This window comes from Perna viridis, chromosome 11 (genome assembly GCF_037379345.1).
Source record: "Perna viridis isolate PV_CMFRI_1.1 ecotype Kerala chromosome 11, ASM3737934v1, whole genome shotgun sequence".
Lineage (NCBI taxonomy): Eukaryota > Metazoa > Mollusca > Bivalvia > Mytilida > Mytilidae > Perna > Perna viridis.
This window is the reverse complement of record NC_142455.1, coordinates 7,312,748-7,328,265: the sequence shown is the minus strand read 5'-3', so window position 1 is coordinate 7,328,265 and position 15,518 is coordinate 7,312,748. Positions and strand designations below refer to the sequence as shown.

Sequence of the window (15,518 nt, the reverse complement as noted above, 5' to 3'; positions counted from 1 at the left end):
CCTACTATTTACTTTGAACTATACAGTAAATACTCCTTAGAATCCGGAAGATCAGGATCAATTACAAGAAGGATAGTTCTACAGACCTCAACTTTTATTCATTTTATCATTTATCTATCTGTGTGATATGTATTGTTTTTTTTCGACAAATTGATCATTATAAGTATGAATATTTATCGTGAGTACCAAGGCTAAGCGTACTGAATATGTTGATCTTGAGTACCAAGGCTAAGCGTACTGAATATGTTGATCTTGAGTACCAAGGCTAAGCGTACTGAATATGTTGATCTTGAGTACCAAAGTGAAACGCACTGAAAATGTTGATCTTGAATATTACAATGAAGTGTACTTAAAATAAACCAATGCTCAAAAGTAATAAATTGCTGAAAGTGTAAAAAAATCTGAAGAGAAACAAAAAAAGGACGGAGGGGTGTGCTATTCCTCTGCAATATTGATTTTATTTTCATAATATAAGATCAGAAATATTTTTCATCTTTAAAAATATGAAGTCATTATCAAAAATAAGTGCATTTTTTTCGTTCATTCTTTTGATTTCGACTAGACAATTAGTTCCCTTGATTACTCTTAGATCAATGATACCTCTGGAATCCATAGAAACATCAATTCTTAATGGAGATCACTCGCAACACTCGCGAAAATTGTGATGCAATTTTCTGTGTAATATTTTACTAAAAATATGGTAAGATATTTTCAAAGGTAAACGCTGCAACTACACACATGATCAGCTACAATCTGAACTAAGTGCAGACCACATAAAGACTCTGAACATCGTAGCTGGTCAAACAATAGCTTAATTTACAAAAGCCATTGACAAAATATCGAGTAAAGTTTATTTTATTCAAAGAGTCTTGGCTTCGGAGTTGTTTATACAGAACTTACATTTTGCAAGTGTTCGGTTACGCTGTTTCATTCTATTATATATGATGGTATGAATGATAGACTAGTTAGTGCTAATCTACTGTAGGTTAATTGAATACCAGATCCATTACGTAGATGATAGACTGTTGTAATGTTTTCCTAACTTCGCCAGTCAGTTTTGTCAAGCCTGTTTCATGTATGAACAGCTACATTTCGTAAATACTGGAAGACCTGTGACTATCCTCACGTCTTCTAATTACAGTTTGTCCAATTTGTTTGAGTAAGTCATATCCAATTTCCACAAACCTCACTGGCATACTCTAAGATGGGGCGTACAAAGACAAGATATAACTTCTCGAGATTTTTCGTGGGACCTATTACTCAGCAAATATTACCTTTTTTTCAATACTTTTGTTTTATGTATCGTAAAGTGCCCAGCCATTTTGAAAAAAGTACACTTTTATTATTTTACCTAGACATAACTTCCCCTATACTTTTTTTTTGTCTTGAGACTAATGTTCCACTGTTCCCATGAAGATTGTTATACCCTCCTTAGTCATCCTTAAGGTGTTCATTTTGTTACATTCAGCTCATAAAGGTGTAATGAAAAGTCAATCATAAGCAATAAAAGGTGTTGTAACATTATGCAAAGTTTGTGTTGATATTTTCTTTTACTTCATTGGAATTAACTAAAAATTCATACGCGTATGTTTTAAACAAATATGTTCAAACAATTTTTCATGGGAATTATATAGTTTTCATCGAGTATTTACATCAACATTCCTACAAATCAAAAACAGCTGGCAGAACTTTCTAGAGTAATCGGGAAGTTCGATGATAGGTCTGGAGGTACTGGAATACGCAAATATTGGGCTTCCAAACGCCAGGCCGAAACGAAAAAAAAAATCGTATTGGCATTATAGGATGAAATTTTCGCTTGTTAACTTTACCCATAATGAGTCAAATATAGTATAATCGATTATTTTATAATTATGCACGACATTCGTCTATATATTTTCAAATATATATATACTTTTATTGCACTTACATCTTTCCCTTTCCACAAACAATTCTTTATTTACTAGCTTGTAAGTTACAAATATGGTTGTTAGGCGGAAGAACCAGTAATAACTGTCTTAATGCTAACAAGCTTTCTTGTCAGAAAATGAACTTTAAAGCACGATGTTTTAACCAATGAATTCATATAGAAAAATCAAAGATTTAGAGAAGAGAATATATTGAAAAAAAGGTAATACATATACAAAATAAAGTTAAAATGTTCAGGCAGAGACGACAGGCACATCTACGAATTCCCATTAAAATCGAAGATAACATTATGTCCTACATAGAGTGTACAAATAGCAGGATATTTAACATCAGTTGTACATGATCGTTAGGGTTCATTTCGGCTTCAAACAGTTTGATTGCTATCATTTTTTCAACTTATATTTTCAAGTGTTTCCGTCGTTGTCATCGTCTTTCCTGAAACTTAAATTTTATACGTAAGGATGGTTATGTATGACACATTATCAATAATGATTTGCATATAAGGGAGATTTACTTTTGAAGCTACATATTTTAACGATTGTATTGCTTAATATATCTTTTTCGCTTAGTTATAAGTTTAAAATTTCCTGACAAATATCAGATTCAAGTATATCTGACACAACCAGTGTCTCACGAAAAAGGTTATTTATGAAACACAATTAAAAAACCGTAGTATTAACTGGTAAAATTGTGATGAAAAATCTTATTAGTCTAATAAATGACATCAATTATTATACAAGGTCCGGAACAAGACAAAAAGAACACATATCTCAGTCGGAAAAGTCGGTTTTCTTCGATCAATTACATATTAACGTAATTAACCAAAATGTGGGAGCATGGGCCAGGTGCACTGGTAGGATAGGCGTCCTCTGTTTTCAAAAAATAACTGCAAGATGGCTTAAAAAATGTCATGTCCAGGAAAGAGGAAAGGGAAAGAAAGGCAACCTATGGCAAGATGAGCGAATTTGTTTTACTATGATATAATGATAAAACATCAAACTTGAATTTAAGAATTAGGAGTAGGTCCGGATTTGGTTAGATTGATTCAAGACTTTTACTTGTTAAAATATCAAAAAACAATACACAAATCCGTCATATTGACTTCTACCAATGACCTAATTTTCCGATTTTAAGTCCCCTTAATAATGAATGAATTTTCTTAGATGCAATACTTTTGAATATATACCTTTCTTTCTGAAAATTTGTTTACTAATTATGATTTGAATATAAATTTTAAAAAATTTCTGAAAGCCAGACGTAAGTATCGTCCAAACGTGGCTATATATAATCTTAGAGAACCGGCTGTGATCATCGCCCATGATTGTTCTAAATTTTAATATAAATTGTTGTTATTTGGTTGTTATAAAATGTCAGGGAACAGTAGGTATATATTTTAGTAGAATTATTCAGTTCTGTATTGGATGTTTTTTATTCAACGTGTCATAGTTTTCCTTTCCTCTTTCGTCTACCACGGACTTGAATTTTTTATGAGCAACTCGGCGGGTGGTTATAAAAAAACAGAGGACGCTTACCATAACGGTGCACCTGGTCCATGCTCCCAGTTTTTAGTGGAGTCCGAGTTGCTCATTTGCTTTTGATACATTGTATGTATGATTTTATTTACTTTATGTTTGTTGTTGTGTATGTCTGTTTTCCATGTCTGGTCTTTGTCCCTGGATTACATTCTTTTGAGTACTGCTATAACCTTGGTTCCCTTGATTACTCTTTTAAAATAATAATATTACAAATTTTATTGTTATTATTATAAATATTTTTTGAGGTTAGGGTCGGTGCTATATGCATTTTAAACCGTTGACGCCTAACTTTATCGATTTCGTCCAATAGTAACAAAACGAACATTTGCCATCATGTTTAGACTCTGTCGATTGAATTTACTTAGAAATGTATGTAAAAAAGTTAAAGATTTCCAATATACTTTATTTAAAAGTGTGACTGTTTACAATGGGTAAAAACATTTATCTTTTCCCATGGAAGGGTCTGTATTGAGCATCATGGTTCCATCTTGGCTGATAGTAGTATCTGTTGGATCCGTACCTATACCGGGGTTTCTGGTAGCTGTGTCCCTCGATCATTACTTGCACTTTTTTTTTCTCTTTACAACTTTCTTTACAGCATATGCCGTCATCCGATTGGTTTGTTTCACATCCCGTGCAAGGGCGAGCAGACGTGGATTTGCTTGGGCAGTTTTTAGGAACGTTGCAAGGCATCACTGTTATAAAATGGAGAAGATTTGCTTACACCATTATTTGACATTTGAACAATAAAATGAAAGAAATATTAGAAAACTTTCAATATGTACTAGTAACTTATACATATTATTCAAAATACACAATTTTATTTTCCAAATTATACGTATAATTGTATCAAATGAAGTTTTTGAAATATAAAACAAATGCGTAGCATTATTCAGAAAACAAGTACTTACTTGTAAATTTGTTATCTACAATAAATGAAATGTAGCCATTAAAGAAATAAAAGGATAACGAGAAAATCTTTATTGACAGTTTCTTATAAGAAAGAGTAATCAAGGGAACCTAAATTCTAGCGGAAATCAAAAGTTAGTAATCCAGGGACAAAGATCAAACAAGGAAAACAGACATACACCGCAAAGAACATTAAGTAACTAAATTAATAATAAATACAAACTAACAAAAACAAATGAGCAATTCGGACTCCACCAAAAACTGGGAGCAGGGAGCAGGTGCACCGGTAGGATAAGCGTCCACTGCTTTATTTTAGAATCTATATGATATGTGGTTTTGTCGACATTTCATACTTACGCACACACCAAACCATGCAATGCTTTAAAACGCGTTTTCAGTTACACAGGGTCCAACTTTGACTCTATGTTCAACATGACATCTACTAAATTACAAGTGTAGAAAAATATTTTTGAAGAATGAATCATTATATCTTTCGGTATGTACCATTAACATCGCTTTTAACTTTATAAAGAAAGTTGAATGAGATATATCTTGAAACTGCAGTTGTTATTGATATAAACCTATAGATAATAAAATAATACTTACCAACCCAAACTTCCGGTCCAGAGTTTACTTTCTCTGGTGAACATAGGTCACAAAATTCTGGAGGCGTAGCGCTTTCAACTAAAATCAAACGGGATATGTTAATTTTAGGTATATACAATTGAAATATAATTGATAATATTGAATGCTATTTTTTGCATGTTACAATCTTAGATCAAATGATATAAATGATTTTTAAATCTTCTTTCTTATATCAATTACTAAAATATTTTGAAGAATATCTTTTTCATAAAAATTGTATTGTTACTATATGTTATCACTAATGAATTACATGAACTACATTACTAAAGATATAAGTACAATTTATTTAAGAGTAATCAAAGAAACCAAAATTATAGCGTTAATCGAAAGAATGTAATCCAGGGAACAGGCATGGAAAAACAGACAAACATCATTATATAATTTACGAACGTACCAAGCGCCGATTGAAAAAGGACAAGTGCATCCTCTCCGACATTGTTCCAGGTTATACATCTATATTTGAAATTTCCATTGGTGCCAGGCTGCCTTTTTAATATATAGAAACCAGAAATACAAATACAATGTATATAAGGCCAAATGAAATCAATTAGTAAAAATACTTATGGTGCCCCCCCATCCGGCCACTAATAAAGACAAAAAAGACAGGGGCATGAACTTTAACAACAGGATTTTGTTTCGCGTCAGTTGCTAAAATGGAGATACAATAACACACACATTTTTCATTTCTTGGTGACTAAAAAGATGGCTTTTCTCTGAAAGTGATGTGACTATGGATTTAGAAAATATCTAAAATTTGCAAACAAAAAAGAAAACCCTCCCACCCGCTCTTTATCTTTGTTAAAGTATGATGATAATCTACCATTTAAGTTTATTTGGGAAAGGGACATTACTCTTACAAATCATTTGAACGTTTGTATAAAGAATTTTACATCAATCTTATATATGTTTAAGGATGAAAGTAACTATTTCATTTTATTTCAAATGAAATATTGATAGGCTTTAATGAAATCGAATATGATGCAAACATATAACTGATTTCAAGAGTTATATCTCTTACCCCAGGTCTATCTCCTTACGAATTAATCAATGAACAGTAAGACAAAATACTTAGTTTCTCATTAAAACAAAATTGCAAAATACATGTAAGTATACTACTTAAAGATACCCATAAGAAATCGATCGGTTTAAAGGACTGAATTTGGATTATAAAAAAAATACAATTTTCAAATTTAAACACATATCATGTTTAAATTTTCAACCGAAATTGCTCCATACCTATGTATCAAATACTGTCCGTTTCTCTCCAAACACGTGAGGACAGTAGAAGTAGCTGGTGAGTTTATTGCAAATTCATAGGCATTTGTGGATACAGCTTTTGCTTTCATGACGTCGTTATAAAATGTGTTGCCAGTTACATAGCCAGCTACAGAACGCAGTTACTGAAATTTGTGAAAGAATTTCTTAATATCTTATAAAATTTGAAAATAATAATATTTTTATTAGCATTCATGATTATTTTTTTCTTACGTAAGCAAAAGATTCAATACAAGTTTTATCAAAATAACAAGAATTTGCCGTTGACATTTACAAAAACCTTTATAAAAGTACGGAATTAAATTTCTGATAAGTTACAAACTACCTTACCTTCAATTTCTGGGAGACAAAGCAGAGACAAAATAAATAAGAACATCATTTTGCTGATTTATGATGCAGACCATCCATCAGACTTTCCTCTTTTATACAAACATTATTGAATTGTTATTGCACTCAAACCCTTAAATGTTCACAAGCATATCATTTCTTTTCAATTTTTTCTCAGTTTGTCAGATAAATATTTGGTCGACTAAAGGTATATTTTTCCTGACTATTACCGTGTACGATTGCTCAGCACATTTACATAATGTTTGAATAAAAGTTACTTATTTGTATATTTTCTTTCTTTAATGAATTACAATTTCACATTTTTCATATGGAAGTGGTCATATGATTCTGAGAAGGGACAGGGGCAATAAATATCTTGGTCTGGAACAATTTCAAAATAAATATTCTGGCCTCCACTAACTATAATATACAACGAGACTGTTTTCAGGACTCCGTATTCTACTGTAAAATAGTTTGACAATAAAATAAAATATCTAGCCGTACAGCACTTGCAAATATTTTTTTTTTGATTCGCACAGTTTTGAAAATAATAATTTGACCGAACCAAAACTGCTAGCACCTCATCCGGAGAATCCAAAGATCATACGGTAAATGCATTACAGTAACAAAGAAACAAAAAATCAATTGTATAAGTTTAGTCTGAATCGTATAAAGACTTCTTTACCTAAACTGTCTCTGCTACATGTATGCATTAAGAGTTTCATAACACTTTTTATTCGATTAAACAAACTGAAATGTATATGAAATATTTTTTATTGGTGCAAAGTCTTAATCTCTAGACATGTTATGATTTTACATATGAAATAAGTACTATTTCAAGGTCGATAGATCTTGGTGTCTTTTATCCAATGTGATGAAATTGTTGTATTCAGGATCGATCTCAAGATTTAAATCCCAATTCAACTAATTTGTATGGATGACTGTCTCATTAGCAATCATACAACATCTCAGTTAAAAGTTAACCTACTATTAACTTTGAACTATACGGTAAATACTCCTTAGAATCCGGAAGATCAGGATCAATTACAAGAAGGATTGTTCTACAGACCTCAACTTTTATTCATTTTATCATTTATCTATCTGTGTGTTTTGTATTTTCTCTTCTCGATAAATTGACCATTACAAGTATGAATATTGATTTTTAGTGCCAAGGCTAAACGTACTGAATATGTTGATTTTGATTACATGAACTAAAATAATTGGTTTGGTTTGTTGGGGTTTAACGTACGAGCATCAATATTTCAGCTATATTCAGACGATGAACATGAAATTGATGATAAAATGAACATGAAATGATGATGAAATGAAAAAGGGATGGGACACAAGGACAATGAGGTCGACAAATTTTGATTGCCACTAGAAATAGGGAGAGGTTGGTAGGGTCGGGTAATTTAGTCTCCTGTGGCGGAGCCCTATGGTTCCTACTCCGGTAGAATACCACAGTAGGGTTCTTTGACTTGCGAGGAACGTGGCATATTTCCCAACACGGTGCACCACTAAGGTTTGCGGTCAGGTTTTCCGTATTATAGCCTGACAACCCCAGTATGTAACACGCCAGGAGTACCCCATTCAACCACCTGGGGCACACATCCCAGTTGCTCTGTGGGCAGAGCGCCCTAGCCCCCGGCTAAGGTTCTGGGCACTATTTAGTCGCCTTTTACGACAAGCTTAGCGCTGCTGCAGGCCTATTCTTTTAACACCTGAACATGCACGGGGATGAACTAAAATGAAGCGTACTGAATGTACTGATCGTGAGTACCAAAGTGAAGCGCCCTGTAAATGTTGATCTTGAATATTACAATGAAGTGTACTTAAAATGAATCAATGCTCAAAAAGTACTAAACAGGTGCAAATTGTAAAGGAAAAATAAAGTAAATAACAGATAAAACTATTTTGTTAAAAGCTACGTCATTTTCCTTTTACTTGAAAGAAAATATGATGAATAGAAATTATTTCCTACAGATACGTGACGGATGTAGCTTTCAATATTTTCTGGTAATTTCAACAGCTGCATGATTTTGGATAATTCTAATTTTTTTATTTTTCTTCTAACATTTCTGATTTGCATGATTTCCTATAGTGGTATTACGAACATAATTTGTTCAACTTATTTATACCTCCAATCAACAGTTTTCTAAGGCAGATGCAAAGATTATGAAAGTCCAATTCTTAGAGGATTCCAGTTTGAACATTTGATAATCTTTGCCTTCATTCCACATCCTAGATTCGCTTATGGTTTTAACATAGCATGTTACATCTAAGGACGTTTAGTTAAAAAGCTTCAATTTGTTTACTTCACAAAGAGGAAGGGACACATGTTTTACCAATGTAAGAAATCTTCTTAAACCTATGATATACGAAACGTAAATCAAAACATTAAGAGCATGCAATATTAAATAAAAAACAGCATGGAATTATTTTGACATGACACTTGAAAAAAATAAACAACACTAAATTGAAAACAGAAAAATATAATAAATTTCATGAATATGTGTAAAACACTGAAGAGAATCAAAAATAGGACGGAGGGTGTACTATTCCTGTGCGACACTGATTTTATTTTCATAGATCACAAATAGTTTTTATCTTTAAAAATATGAAGACATTATCAAAAAAGTGCATTTTCTTCGTACATTCTTTTGATTTCGACTAGATAATTAGTTCCCTTGATTACTCTTAGATCAATGATACCTCTGGAAAGCATCAAAACATCAATTCTTAATGGAGATCACTCGCAACACTCGCGAAAATTGTGATGCAATTTTCTGTATAATATTTTACTTTTGTTAAAAAATGGTAAGATATTTTCAAAGGTAAACGCTGCAACTACACACATGATCAGCTACAATCTGAACTAAGTGTAGACCATAGAAAGATTCTGAACATCGTAGCTGGTCATACAATCGTTTAATTTACAAAAGTCACTGACAAAATATCGAGTAATGTCAATTTATTCAAAGGGTCTTCGCTTCGGAGTTGTTTATACAGACCTTACATTTCGCAAGTGTTCGGTTACGCTGTTCCATCCTATTATATTTGACGGTATGAATGATAGACTAGTTGAATCTGATGTACTGAAGGTTAATACAATAAAATATATATACAATATAGGGACATTATCGAAAATTATTGAAGATATGTGTATTCGGCTTGGAACGGGGGAAATAGCTCGGCGGAGCCTCGCATTTCCTACCCGTTCCGTCGCCTCATCACACATCATCATATATCATATATCATCATATAATGTACCTATATTGTTTTTATCCTGTTACATTAATAGTTTTGTGCGTGTGTACATTTTTAAAATAAAATTTTAAAATGCATATCCCCTGAGGAGCCCCGATCGTTAAACCCGGAGAAAAAAAATAATACGCATGGCGCATGACTAAGTAAACATTGAAATTCAATCCGCACCATATAATCCGTCAAAACTGTTTGAAGAAAATAAGCAATGTATCAAAATTGATTTAATTCCAAGAGACAAATGATAAATTGAACAATAATTACAAATATTTTGAATGTTGTAAAGTCGATTTTCAGAACATTCAAGTTTTGAATTTCACAAGGAAGGAAAAAGCTGACTTGTTTCTGTTTGGTATATGGCAGTAGAGTTCAGGGGTGAACTTTGTGTTTAGGCAGTAATAAATCCAAGACCATAACAGTTTCCTGGTCATTTGTCTCTTCAAGAGTTTTATCATGTTGTAATGCTTCAATTTCTTTAAGTTGGGACCAGTTTATGTTAAATTTTGACGGACACGAGTCCGACATGACTGAAATGACAGGGGAAGTCGTCTGCAAACTGATAATGAATCAAATCTGAACGAGATTTGGGATTTGCCATATATATGACGGTGAAAAAAAATACAAACAAAATAATTATTTGGTTTACAGAAAATCTTTTATTTCATTCAGGTGAAAACGAAACAAAACAGCAAAAAAAAAAGATTAACCGGATACGCAATCGCAATTTGTTTACATCGTATCTATGGTGGTGGCCATGATTAATTTACGCATACCAGAAAAAAGTAGTTCATCTATCAGGTGAGTGGGGGGGGGGTGGGGAGCCAGAAAGTCGATAACCTGCTAATGTACGGATACAGCAAAAAAAAAAAAACCGTATACTTTTATTCGTTTAACAAATAACCTCATTGCAGGATAAAATATAATAAAAGGTTCATTACGTAGATGATAGACTGTTGTAATTTTTTTCCTAACTTCTCCAGTCAGTTTTTCCAGCCTGTTTCATGTATGAACAGCTACATTTCGTAAATACTGGAAGACATGTTACTATCCTCACGTCTTCTAATTACAGTTTGTCCAATTTGTTTGAGTAAGTGATAACGCAATTTCCACAAACCTCACTGGCATACTCTAAGATGGGGCGTATAAAGACAAGATATAACTTCTCGAGATTTTTCGTGGGACCTATTACTCAGCAAATATGAAAATCACTACGTAATGATAATTTATTAACTACAGATTAAAACTTTTGTTTTATGTATCGTAAAGTGCCCACCCATTTTGAAAAAAGTACACTTTTATTATTTTACCTAGATATAACTTCCCCTATACTTTTTTGGTCTTGAGACTAATGTTCCACTGTTCCCATGAAGATTGTTATACCCTCCTTAGTCATACTTAAGGTCTTCATTTTGTTACATTCAACTCATAAAGGGTGTAATGAAAGGTCAATCATAAGCATTAAAAGGTGTCGTAACATTATGCAAAGTTTGTGTTGATATTTTCTTTTACTTCATTAGAATTAACTAAAAATTCATACGCGTATGTTTTAAACAAATATGTTTAAACAATTTTTCATGAGAATTATATAGTTTTCATCGAGCACTTACATCAACATTTCTACAAATCAGATACAGCTGGCAGAACTTTCTAGAGTAATCGGGAAGTTCGATGATAGGTCTGGAGGTACTGGAATACGCAAATATTGGGCTTCCAAACGCCAAGCCAAAGCGGAAAAAAATTCTTGTCAGAAAATGAAAATCAAAGCACGACGTTTTAACCAATGAATTAATATACAAAAATCATAAAGATCTAAAGAAGAGAATATCTTGAAAAAAAGTGATACGTGTACAAAATAAAGTTAAAATGTTCAGGCAGAGACGATAGCCACATGTAGGAATCCCCATTAACATCGAAGATAACATTATGTCCTACATAGAGTGTACAAATAGCAGGATATTTAACATCAGTTGTACATGATCGTTAGGGTTCATTTCGGCTTCAAACAGTTTGATTGCTATCATTTTTTCAACTTATATTTTCAAGTGTTTCCGTCGTTGTCATCGTCTTTCCTGAAACTTAAATTTTATACGTAAGGATGGTTATGTATGACACATTATCAATAATGATTTGCATATAAGGGAGATTTACTTTTGAAGCTACATATTTTAACGTTAGTAGTGCTTAATTCATCGTTCTGGCCTAATTTCCTGGCAAATATCAGATTCAAGTATATCTGACACAACCAGTGTTTCACGAAAAAGGTTATTTATGAAACATAATTAAAAAAAACCGTAGTATTAACCGGTAAAGTTGTGATAAAAAAATCTAATTAGTCTGATAAATTACATCAATTATCATACAAGTTCCGGAACAAGACCACGGGAACACATATCTCAGACGGAAAGGTCGGTTTGCAACGATCAACTTAATATTAACATAAACGGAAAATCAAGGGAACCAAAATGTGGGAGCATGGGCCAGGTGCACTGGTAGGATAGGCGTCCTCTGCTTTTAAAAAAATACCTGCAAGATGGCTATAAAATGTCATGTCCAGGGAAGAGAAAAGGGAAAGAAAGGCAACCTATGACAAGGTGAACGAATTAGTTTTACTATGATATAATGATAAAGTAATTTTTTCTTATTTGGTTGTTATAAAATGTCAGGGAATACTAGGTATATAATTTAATAGAATTATTCAGTTTTTGGGTGTTTTTTGTTCAACGTGTCATAGTTGTCCTTTCCTCTTTTGTCGACCACGGACTTGACTTTTATATAAGAAACTCGGTGGGTGTTTCAAGAAAAGTAGAGGACGCTTACGCTATCGGTGGACCTGGTCCATGCTCCCAGTTTTTAGTGGAGTCCGAGTTGCTCATTTGCTTTTGTTACTTTGTATGTATGATTTTAGTTATTTTATGTTCTTTGTTGTGTATGTCTGTTTTCCATGTCTGGTTTTTGTCCCTGGATTACATTCTTTTGAGTATTGCTATAACCTTGGTTCCCTTGATTACTCTTTTACAAGAATAATATTACACATTTTATCATCATTATTATAAATATTATGTTTTGATGTTAGGGTCGGTGCTACATACATTTTAAACATCATTGATAGTTGAGTACGACAAAGTACTATATTTAGCCCAATATATTAGCGGACCTTTTCCCTTCTGTAGTCAAAGATTTATTGCAAATTTGTAAAAAAAACAACATTTCAATCCACATATCATTTTCGTTACTATTCATCTTTCGTCTAATGCCTGTCTTATCCGCAAAACTCCTCAAAACGGCTCAACGGTTTAAAAAGAAACTTGGCACAAAATATGCCATCATATGTTAAGTTGCACAAAGGGTTTTAAATAAACAAGGCAGCCATTTTTAAATATAAGACAATGCGTTATCTCAGAAACCTAAATGGCTAGTAACTTGAATTTTGGTACGGTGTTCAATACGCTGAACAAGATTAGGCCAAAAAGAACGGAAACGATATATTGTAATGCGGACTACCCCCACGCCCCTTTTACATAGTTTGTAGACATATTTGACAGAAAGGTATTTTGTTGTTTGTTGGATCACAATTACGGCTAACGCTAATCCTGGTTGTTTAAGTGAAGTGACTTGTTACTCGATAGTTTTAGATTCAACGAAATATCGTCGGTTCTGAGTTGTCAAAGAAGTTTAGCAAACGGAAAACCAGTCCACCTATTGATTTTAAACTGTATGGAAACTTTATGTTACTCCCGTTGTGTGTAATCGAGTTAAAAAGTAATTCCAGTCCATTGTCTTCAATTAAAAGCATGGAAACATTTTATTTTGTCCAAGTTCGGTGTTGTTTACTTTTTCATTAGCCGGCACTACCAGCCGTGATATTTTTTAGATAAAATGCACTGATTGGTTAATAACTATTGTTGAAATATAAGGCGCCTCTTGATTGGCTGAGCGGTTGTTATAAAAGTACTGGACAGTACCGGAAACAGAGAGTCTAGATTACGTCACCCAAAAAGTTCTGAAGTTATCGAGGCGGCGACTTTTAAAATGTCTGAGGTGCTTTCAGAAAGCGCAAAAGTTAGTAGTTGAACAATTGATTAATGTTGTTGTGTTATGAAATCTAGAGTCCTAGATGGTTGATATATGTTTGCTGTGGGGCTAGATTGTACTATTTTATTTCTATTTGTTTCGGTGCAAAACTCCGGTGACAAATTCCGGATGTAAATTCAAGGAGCAATTTATCGGTGCAAATTCCGGGAGCAAATCCTTGGTGCAAATCCTAGGTACAAAATAATGTTGAAATACTGAATAGTAATAGTGTTCATGATCCGTAACTAGCGCAGTATAAATATAAGTATTTAAATAGCGATGTATGTCATTGTCTATGTAGACTCATGTCAGGGAAATCGTCATAATAAGTAGTTCGATAAAGCTGTATGTTTTCGTGTATAGTTTAATATATATACAGGGATTGTGATGTTCAATATCTAAAGTTGACAAAGTGTCGTAAGATGTTCGGTCGAAGTTTAAAATAATGTTAGACCTGTCAAAGTACCCATAGAGCCGAGCTGTTGTGGGGTAGGGCCATTAGTTTCTAATGATACAAATCACAATAACAGTCACTGAGTTACAAATGATAACTCATATGGCATGGTAGAAATTAATTGTTAAATAGAACCACACATTATAATGGTAGTGATGATCTGGATGAGTATTTAACTCAATTCAATTTATTGGCAGAATTGAATGGGTGGAATTCTAGATCAAAAGCGCTATTATTAGCAAATAGTTTGTCAGGAGGAGGAAGGGCTATTTTAAATGAAATGACAGAGAGCGAGAGACACAATTATGGAAGTTTAGTATCCGTCCTTAAAACAGATTTGGTTCTGTAAATAGAGCCGAGGTATTCAGAGCTGTATTGAAATCTAGAGTAAAATTTAGAAATGAAACTTTGCCAGAATTGGCTCAGTCTGTAAAAAAATTTACACGTCGAGCCTACCCTGGGACATCCGCTTTAGTACGGGATACTTTAGCGTTAGACTATTTTATAGACGCTATCCCAGAAACAGAAATTAGGCTCCGTTTAAGAGAAGTAGGGCCTAAAACCATAAATGAGGCTGAAAATATCGCGGTACGCCTCGAAGCACTCAGACTAGCTGATCGCCAATAGGGCCGATCCGTTAGAATTGCAGACACAATGACTCAGGGTGGTATAAGTCAAATTGATAGTGGGTTAAATCACGACCTCAATGAGTTGAAAGAAGGACTTAAAACTCTTGAAAATGAAATGAGTAACATTAAAAGAAGCCAACATGGGAAGCGGAATGCAAACATTAGGCCTTCTCAGCAGAATCGGGGTGCCAAAAATAGAGATTTCAAGCGAAAACAAAACTGGAAATTTTCGTAGGCATTTGAATGACGACAGACAAAATGTAAACCAGGCGGAAAACGGACCAATGTCGAGGGCACGGGTCAACTCTCGACATCAGTATTCAGGCCCAACACTATCATTTCTAACGTATCAGGGGGCAAGGAAAATGGATGTTTTGTTCTGTTAAATGTTAATTCATTATCTGTTCCTACACTTGTAGATTCCGGAGATTGTGTTTTTATTTTGAGATTCGATATCTTTGAATCTATTCCGGTCGACAGAAG

General features: G+C 33.3%; 1 protein-coding gene and 1 pseudogene across 2 annotated transcripts; one reads left to right on the top strand and one right to left on the bottom strand.

The window, feature by feature from the left end:
- Window positions 1-3,843: 3,843 nt before the first annotated feature.
- LOC148602804 (uncharacterized) lies at window positions 3,844-6,741 on the bottom strand. 2 transcript variants are annotated; one of them, XM_088552571.1, is made up of 6 exons: window positions 6,621-6,741; window positions 6,252-6,415; window positions 5,410-5,501; window positions 4,977-5,054; window positions 4,373-4,387; window positions 3,844-4,156 (listed from the first exon to the last, which is right to left on the bottom strand). In XM_088552571.1, exons 2-6 carry the CDS (start codon window positions 6,359-6,361, stop codon window positions 3,903-3,905), a joined length of 549 nt encoding a protein of 182 aa, XP_088408697.1. In that variant the 5' UTR covers window positions 6,362-6,415; window positions 6,621-6,741; the 3' UTR covers window positions 3,844-3,902. The 2 variants fall into 2 exon arrangements, with proteins under 2 accessions (XP_088408697.1, XP_088408698.1); XM_088552572.1 differs by lacking the exon at window positions 4,373-4,387.
- Window positions 6,742-14,513: 7,772 nt separating this feature from the next.
- Window positions 14,514-15,270, top strand: LOC148602803 (uncharacterized; annotated as a pseudogene).
- Window positions 15,271-15,518: the final 248 nt, after the last annotated feature.